Source organism: Megalops cyprinoides, chromosome 19 (assembly GCF_013368585.1).
Source record: "Megalops cyprinoides isolate fMegCyp1 chromosome 19, fMegCyp1.pri, whole genome shotgun sequence".
Taxonomy (NCBI): domain Eukaryota; kingdom Metazoa; phylum Chordata; class Actinopteri; order Elopiformes; family Megalopidae; genus Megalops; species Megalops cyprinoides.
In genome coordinates, this window is record NC_050601.1 from 6,649,849 (window position 1) to 6,659,328 (window position 9,480).

Genomic DNA, 9,480 nt, shown 5'->3' on the forward strand with positions numbered 1-9,480 from the left:
TTTTACTGTATCTGCCCCTCATCCCTCCTTCTGTTCTAACGTTCCTCTCTTACCTCCCTTCTTCCTTCCCTCCCTCCCTCTACTGTGCTCTGGCGTACTGAGCTGATGTAAAAATACTATTTGCTGAAAGCAGAATACAAGGTCACGCTGTATAGAGAGAAAAAAAAAACAATAAAATAAAAAGGAAAAAAAATGCCTAGAGTAAAGAGACTTTGTACCGAGTCCTTTTCTTCCCTCTCATCCTCAGGAGCGAAGGTGGGCTGACTGGCCCATTCAAATCAATATGCTTGCATATGCATTTATACACTGTGAAATGTGCATTATTAGACAGGTTTCCTTCAATGCTAAGACAAAGCCATATACAGATGCAATAACAGAGCAATCTTCACTTTAAGAGATTAATGCTTTTTAAGTGCAGTGTTGAAAATGTGCAGGCCTCTAATCAATAAGACAGAGACACTGGTGAGTTACAGAAGGATATATTGCCTCCTTGTGTTCATTGGTCCTGGTTTTGGCCTAAGAGCTACGGTATTTGTCACATAGAAATTCTTATTCACAACACACCTAACACTTCAGTTTAGCTCAAATGTACATCTGACAAACTACAAAGAACTATCATTACATCTTAATGAAACATATTTGTACATTTTATTTCACTGACAGGAAAAAAATATATTGGAATTTCACGTAATTTAAACAAAGATTTTCATATTTTACTTCTGGAAACCTGAGATATCTGCTTATAAAACTGGCTGTGCGTTTGTGATGATGTAACTTGTGGCTTAATATGGCACCACATAATGCTGATTGCTACGATTGTCACAGTGTGAACTAACAAGAAAATAGAACTATGACTGGCATGAATTTACTAGACATGGAAAACCCATTTTGGAATTTTTCTGAATTTGGAGCAAGGTGACATTGAATAACCATAATAACTGATTGGATTTTAGTAGCGTGGCGATGTTGCCCCCAACAAGGATATGAACAATGGCAAGCTAACCAAAAGGCCAGACACCCAACCGCTGTTCTAACCTGTCATGAGAATAAGACTTCCATGCTTGGGTGTCACTAAATCCGTGGGGCTGATCTGTCATTGGTGGTGGTGGGTCGAAGCTTCACTGTAGCAAAGGGGTTGGTTCCCCTACAGGACAGAGAAACATTGTGAAGACTAATTCATCCAGACTCACTCCAAGGTGACACTACACACATTTACATGCATTACAGCATTACATGCATTTACAGCATTATGTAAGAATGTAAGCCTGTATGTGAAATGGCATTAAGGAATCACTTTAATGCTACCCCCATGCCAAGTTTGTGAAGTGCAATACAACACCATTCACTCACTATAAGAGCTAATTTTACATGAATTATGCAGATGTAATGGACACCACCCCCCAGGTGTATTTCCTACCTGGGAAAGAGACTGGGCCGGTGTTCTTCCTGAATGGGTCTCTGCACAAGAGAGAAAAACACTTTTTTCTCAAGCACAATTCACGTCAAATCCCATCACTCAGTCTTCAGCTTGCTGCCCTCTTCAGACCTCTTTTTTTTCTGCAAACATTCATTATTAAAAGCACACAAATCTAAAATGGCACTTCAACTTTGCAACTCATGCGAATAGCAATACAGTCGCAATACCATTTTTTAAGCGTCAGGCTTGTTACCCGAATTGTAAAACTAGGGTTTTACATTGGTGAGGCTTGATGCTTATTAAGGGAAGGAAACGGCAAAACACACCCCTGACAGAATCGAGAATCCTATCATTTTCAAGCAATATGTATGAGGACAGTGCAACTCTGAGCAATTCACCCACGGGTCAAATCCAGAAAACGCCTTCCGGCAGAAACACAGCCCCAGATGAAAGATGCCTCTCCTCTTTCACTGCATGCAGTATAGGTACTATGGAAAAGCACACCATGCACTGAGTCCACTCACACACACGCACACATATACGCACACACACACACACACACACACACACACAGAGTCTCACCCCCCCTCCCCACTTTCAGCAATTGGAGCTCCCCCCCTGCATCCACCAAAAGGAAGGATGTGGCGTCATGGAAAACAGCACTTTTCCACAGTCGCTCTGCTGGCCAAAGAAGGGAAGGGCGGCGATATATATCTCAGTTATATATCTTACAGAACCGTTCAAAACACTGACAGCTGGTACAATAAGGCATGACCTAAAATCACCAATATCCCATTACAACAAATAATTACCTACGGCTGTGTCTTTTAGACCTAACTACAACACAGTCAAGTAAAGAAAGCCTGCATTATTGAGTAACTTTGCCATGACGTGCACCCTCATATTGATATATATACAGTATGTACATGACTAGGAAGACAACCACACAAACACACATTCACATCGTCCACTGTATTCAGTTATACCCATAATGCACGGCACCCACCTTGCTTTCAGAAGCGGACTCCACCTTCCTGTCTGGGGTTGGCATGATTGGACGTTGGTTATTCATAGGTAAGGGAGGAGCTGGGGGTGGAATCCCATTGTAGCTGCCACCATCCCTCTGGTCAAGCAGGTTGCTCATGCTATTACTGCTTCTGAGTGTGGAGCTACTGTAAAGGCGAAGTTCATGAGGATAAGGGCTACATCCATATGCTGTTTATGAATATTCTACATATTATACATTTAATACATTGCGCCTCTAGTCTCTATTTAGTATATCTCCCAACACCCAGTAGTCCCAATTATAAAATCTACACCTCAGAATGTATTATCTCCATTAATGTTAATTTATACACATTTTCTAAACAGAGGAAAAGTGGAACTTGTGGAACTTAAGGCCTTACTTGTAGCCCATTGGTTTAGGAGTGTCTTCTAGGGGTCCAACATAGGATGCTGGGAACCAACCTTGACTGCAGGAAATGGTAAGAAAAGTGGTGAGATGGTGACAAAGAGCTGAGGGGTGATTTGCGTTACAAAAGTCAATGGTGGTCATCAGAAACTGAGACTTTCTACAGATATACGACAGAAGGAAGAGCAGTTCGGTTCAGACACACAGAGGCAGTTACTCACAACCTCACCTGGACAAACACATACATTTGCTGTAACACACACACACACACACACACACACACACATACACACACACACAACCACATACACACACACACACAACCACACACACACACACACAATCACATACACACCCTCGCACACAAGCACATATGCTCGTAAACAGAAACATGCTCACGTGCATGTACACACACGCGCACACACACACTCACACCTCCACCCACCGTTGGCTGCTTTCTGCCCTGCCGTACAGCCAGCCATTCCTGGGCTCCTGTACCAACACAGTCACCACCTCGCCCCGGGAGAAGGGCAGCAGTGTGGGGTTGGAGGATTGAGGGTGGGGCACCAATGCCCGCATCTGCCTTCCCCCGCCCCCCCCAAGAGGGTCCCCCATGGAGCTGGAGCGAGAGCGGGTGGGCTGGGGAGAGGGGGCTGGGGGACAGAGCACAGGAATAGAGAAAAATCTGGGGACAGTGATAGAGCTTTGGAGAGCAGGTAAGCCCAATAGCATATTTGGGAATAAGGAATAGGCCCTGTGCTATGTACTTTGCAGAAGATCAAAATGCAGGATTTCAAGTTTACTAAGTGATCTACCGTGTCACAGGAGGTGATCTAGCAATTCAACTAGGGATAAATGGAGGAGATTTTAATAACTACAGTCGGTGTCATTGTAATGTCGTCACAGTAACCATGACAATAGTTTATATTTTTATCATCATTAGTGATTTTCTGTACAATCCGGTCCATTTTTTGAAGTGCAGTATAGTCCTCCTACCTCTGGAGGGCACTCTACCCATTGGCTGCTCATCTCTGCCAGTCCAGCGGTACTCTCTCTCCTCCTCTCTCATTCCCATCTGCAAAATATAACCAATGGAAATTACAGAGTAAATCGATATCACTGACATCTCTTTTTTTTCTCGATATTGTTGACATCTCTTTTTACCTCCACATCTCACTCTCCCTCCTCTTCTGCGTTTCTCTCCTCATCCCTCGACCTCCACCGTCCTCTTCCCACACCTCTTCCCGTACTCCCTACTCCTCTTTAAGATCCTTCGCTAACCTTCCTCTTCCTTTTAAGCTCCCCCCTCCCACTCCCTTCAGCCCCTCCTCTGCCCCCTCACCGCACTGTCCTGGTCCAGACGTGATGGGGTGTGTGGTCTGGGTGCTCTGGTCTCATTCACTTGGCCTCTCCATATCTCAGCCCTCTGCTGCAGGGACCCACCAGTCTATAACACAGGGGATCACATCCTTAACTGTGTCCTAACGATCGCAGCTGCATGCCTTATCTTTCCACTGCTGTTATTAATTCTCAGTAACCTCCGTTCAGCACAGTTCACAGTCAGCGTGGAGCCAAATTTGCTCTTAGCATGTATGTAATCAGTACTGGGAACAGTATGTACCGAATAAGATAAGGCTGAAATGATGGTGTGTACCAATTTGATTACCTACAGGCCGGATGTGGTGTCATTATATTGCACTGTAGGTGTAAGTACCATTACGGCCTAGGGAGGAGTCAGTGGTAGACATTACAAAATGCACACATTTCGGAAGAACAAGGTAAGAGCGAGATATAGGTGACAGTTCAGTGTGTACCTTGTTCATGAGGTATAATATGGACTGTGTGAGACCACAGTGTTTCTCAGCCAGGAAACGATACCTCCTCTTCTCTTCCTCCAGGGCATCACACTGACTCTGTCTGAGGAACTGTATGTAGTCATTGCTGTCCTGCAGTCACACACACACACACATACGCACATACAAAGACAGTGTTACAGGCGAGCTATCACTGCTAATGTACACACCGTTGGTCACGTACTGCAAAAGACATGAACAGCCAGTGTGACAATAGAGACTCACCTGGTTGTCTCTGTAAGCCCCTCTCCTCAGCTGTCTCTCCAGAGCCGTTGCCTGGTTCCTCACCTCCATCTCATAGCGCCTCCTGCTGCCCTGGAGGAAACACCACACAGACACCTTGTCCAAATGCACAAATGTCACACAACTCTCTCATCCTACCTCCAACAGCGTTACCGTCATAACACATTGGTTCACTCCAGTAAGCTCTCTAGATCACATTTACTGCAGTGCAAAAACATCACATCTCTCCCCTGAGAGAGATACTGTCAAAGAAAGCCAAGTCATATAAGTCCTATAAGGCTAATTCAACTTGACAGCTGACATTTACAAAGGGCTACAACTTCTTTAACATTTCAAACAATAAAAAGTACTTTTTGAACTTGTATTACTTTCACTTTGTATTGCTTTTACAGATGGATGTCACAATAGGAAAAAACGCTCACCAATATGTAGTCCTTGTCCAGTCTGACATTATTTTCCATCTCTTGCAACACTTCAGCATGAAACCATCGGAACTGCAACAACAACACATAAATTACAACTGCAATCATTTCAGCAACAGCACCAGTCATGACATCATTGCTCTCCTGTCCAGGTTAATAATATCTCCACTATTACTGCCGAGAAGACAGCTCTGTTTTTGAGTTCCTACTCAGGTTACAGAAGGTATACAGCTCTTTTCCAATGAACAACCGGGTTGAACCTCTTAATCCTGAGTTTTCATCTTTGTTTTCTGAACTTCTGTGTTTCTGTTAAAGAACGAAAGCCCGGGCTCTTCATCTAGCACATAGCACACTTCAGGCCCACACTTGTAAGATCATCAACCACTTTATGGAACTACAACTCACCATTAGAGCAATTTTACACTTAAAATTTCAGGTCTAGAGTTGATACAGGCATTAACGAACTGAGAAATGCAATTAGCACCATTAAAAGGCTGAAAATTGCACTCAAAAATACTTAAATGTTCAAAAAATGTGTTGAATTTATCATCAGTTATAACAATTTGTGTCCATCCCTAATCCCTAATTTGCAGTTATTAGTGCTACTGTTCTACACGTGCCACTACTGACAAAAATGAATCAGAATAGACCTACAACTGCTTCCAGTTCAGCGGTGAGTCTCCTCTGACTCTCTGAGATTTGAATCAGGACATCGCCTGTAAAAACACACCAAAATTTCACTTCATGGTCATATACCCATTTCACACATACACATACATACACACACACACACACACACACACACACAAAACATTTTTCAAAAATGAAAAATGCCAGAAGTAGATTGGACTTTGACCAGAGGGTGGTGAGTTGAAAATCTTGGGTGTGATACTGTTGTCATACCATGGGCAAGGTTCGATTCACCACAGAATCATGACGGCAAAGGCCAATCAGTGGTGTAAATACAGCATCGCACCAATGAGGATTTCAACCAAAAAGTTCCATAAGCCCATCCAGAGTAAATGAAGTGAGCAGGGCAGAAAGCCTGTCTCTATCTATTATTTAGTGATCCTGTGGGCTTCCCACCACCTGATCCCCACCACATCACTCCACAAACTCTCATGCACACACACACACACACACACAGTCATGCTAGTTCACACTTTTGCTTTTACCAGGCCATTCCCCTACCTGATATACCACATTCATCTCCCAATTTTCAGCTCGAATAGTATGTCATCGCTTTAAACAATGCTGGCAGACACACACACACACAAATAATTTACACACGAATATACACACATGTGGGCCCACGTGAACACACAAACACACACACACACAAATAATATACACACAAACACATGCACACACACAAGCATGCACTTGCACACACACACACATCAAAGAAATTCACACGAATACAGCGCAGAAGAAGGAAGTGGAACAAATTCCTAGGAGGTAAACTTTGCTCTGTGGGCTGCAGTGTGAAGGACACTGGCCCTGATTGTGCTAATAACCACCAATAAACAGTACAATGAGCACAAAGAGAGAGGAGCACTGTAGACACCGCGAACAAAGCCCAACACAAAGAGTGTCTGCACAAGAGAGAGAGAGCACACAATCCTGGCCTGCTGACAATAAGCATACTCACAACTCAGGAGAAAGAGCAGCAATACAAGCACACACACACACGCACATATACGCACTCACACATGTGGATGCACACTGTCACTCACACAAACACATAGCCACACGGACAAATGCAAGCAAGCGTACAAGTAGACACACAAGCACACACACTCAAACACGCATGCACCAACACGCGCGTAGGCACACACACACACTCGTACAACACAGCAGCACTCACAAGTGCAAGCCTAAAAAAGAACACGCAAACACATACACAAACACACATGCACCCACAAACAAGGACATACAGGCACCTGTGCACAAGCATACAAAACATGCACATACACACAGACACACCCCTAAATCTATCTTAAGAGAACTATTAAACTATCCATGCCACCCAGTGCAGTTGTATTGTTGCAATAACAGATGAGAGTCTTGAGTTAGCCACATTCTCCGTCATTTTATATTAACCATTACCTCTTACACACTAGATTAATGGTCAACAGAGGTTTCCATTGAACAAGTCGATTTATTTACTATACTATTCCCATAGTCTTCATAAAAAGGCACTTCCTTGATCCTGGTGATTTTAACACCTTTACAGTTGAGAAAATCTATTTTGCCTTGAACAGGTTTACAACAAACCACAGCAATCCACACATGTACTCAGACACACACCTGGGATTTTAAATTATTTCCTACCAAAAAAGACAGGGAAACTACACTTTACTGCTGAACAAAGTATCTACAGCATTCAGAAAGAGACAGATTCAAAGGTCTGAATAACTGTGTGAGAGCACTGTTCAGCAGCAAAGTGTAGTTGTCACTGTCTTTTTTGGTAGGAAATTATTTTAAATCCCACGTGTGTGTTTTGTATACATGTGTGGGTTGCCACAGTCAGTTGTAAATCTGATCAATGCAAAATTCATTCAGATTGGTCAACTGTAAAAGGGTTAAAATCACCAGGACCAAGGAAGTGGCTTTTTATTGAGACTATGTGAAAAGTACAGTACATAAATTGGTGAAACACTGGGGAACACAATCTGCTGATGAACAACACTCTCACAAAGTTATTCAGACCTTTGTATCTATCAACAGCATGCAGAAATAGAGTGTAATTGCCATCATTTGCGCATATGATAACAGTTCTGTGCTCTTACCTAGTGTACGAGAGGGCATGCTGTGCAGGGCATGCTCTCCCATTTTGGCAAGTGCACCGAAATAAGCTTCACTGGTCGCAGCTAAGGCTGAAAAACACACACACACACACACACACACACACACATACATACATACACATGCAGAAAAACAGTACACACTTTTCAATCACGCTGAGCACAGAGCCTGTTCATTTCTTCCACTCTAACACACATGTTTTACTAACACACCTCAAACAGTGATGGTCAATTGCCACTCTCAGCCACTAAGTTTCTGCAAGTTTTCTGTTGTGATTCAATGGAACGAGCTGTGGGAAAACTGTGGAATCACATCCGCTGTCAAAAAATAAATTGGGAAGTGAATTATATTGGGGGGAATTAAAACCAGAATCCCCTGTGGGTCGTGATCCCTTGGAAATTAAAACCAGGATCCCCTGTGGCTCATGACTCCCTGTTGTGATTAAAAAATATTAGACTGACATATTTCACAAGCGCTTGAACTTTTAATTCTGTGGTTATTCGGATTAAAGTGGCACTTATTGCATGTTGCTGCAAAGTCGCATTAACTTTGATTTGAGTTGCTTGCGCTTGGGGGGTTTTACATGATTCTTCAGAATGAATACCGAGATCAAATCGGCCTAGAAGTCATCAAGGGTGCGGCTGTGTCTCACCTTGGAATGCCTGGATATAGTTGCTTCCTAGAGACACCAGCTTCTGCAAACCTGGGTTGAACTGATCCATCAAATTCTAGAGAAAGAGAAGAAGGGAAGGTTGTTATAGTGATGGAATTCTGCTTGTCAGTAATTCTACTGAAAATCACTCATATATCCAAATGCCCTTTGAACAAGTACCGCTTCTGTTTATTTTCAAAACTGAAACATGTTGAGTTTCCACCTGGAAATGGAGAGCATTACTCAAGAAGAGAAACTCACTGCGTATATTCCTAAGGTAGATCGATGTAGTTGGTCAATATTTGGTCCCGACATCCTGGTGCTCCTGTTTTGCACCAACGCGTAACAATAATTAGACGATGCAAAACTCGAAGATCAACTTCTCTGTACTTCCTGGGTTCAAGAAAAAAAACGCAAAACTGTACAAACTGTCAACCTGCACAGCACACTACATAGTGTGGAGACATAAATTGACGACAATGCCAGTCTAATGTGGTGGTTTTTTCTGTTCTGATTCTTTTTCTATTTTACAATTAAGTACCTGTCTCCGCGCAAATGACAAGGGAATGTTCTCTCCGTGTCAAGATGAACCAGCTCTCTGTAGGGAACAGGGAGCGCGCTATCGATACTAGGTTGTAAATTATTGAGCAACGCCATAAAAGAAAAAAGGGAAA

General features: G+C 43.0%; 1 protein-coding gene across 1 annotated transcript; it reads right to left on the bottom strand.

Moving 5' to 3' along the window:
* Positions 1 to 1,051: 1,051 nt before the first annotated feature.
* baiap2l2a (BAR/IMD domain containing adaptor protein 2 like 2a) lies at positions 1,052 to 9,121 on the bottom strand. Its single transcript, XM_036552807.1, has 14 exons — positions 9,068 to 9,121; positions 8,807 to 8,882; positions 8,139 to 8,225; positions 6,001 to 6,062; positions 5,347 to 5,418; positions 4,907 to 4,996; positions 4,643 to 4,774; positions 4,163 to 4,275; positions 3,825 to 3,925; positions 3,274 to 3,481; positions 2,824 to 2,889; positions 2,424 to 2,589; positions 1,418 to 1,458; positions 1,052 to 1,144 (listed from the first exon to the last, which is right to left on the bottom strand). The coding sequence occupies exons 1-14, from the start codon at positions 9,119 to 9,121 to the stop codon at positions 1,072 to 1,074; spliced, it is 1,341 nt and encodes a 446-aa protein (XP_036408700.1). The 3' UTR covers positions 1,052 to 1,071.
* Between the last annotated feature and the right edge of the window lie 359 nt (positions 9,122 to 9,480).

What these genes read in the sequence shown, in the direction of transcription:
- baiap2l2a (XM_036552807.1), bottom strand. Translation starts at nt 9,121, where the DNA reads ATGTCGGGACCAAATATTGACCAACTACATCGATCTACCTTAGGAATA. An exon ending in CCGCTGAACTGGAAGCAGTT is followed by an intron (nt 5,419 to 6,000) that starts GTAGGTCTATTC and finishes TTGTTGTTGCAG; the next exon opens with TTCCGATGGTTTCATGCTGA. An exon ending in AGTCCGCTTCTGAAAGCAAG is followed by an intron (nt 1,459 to 2,423) that starts GTGGGTGCCGTG and finishes TCTCTTGTGCAG; the next exon opens with AGACCCATTCAGGAAGAACA.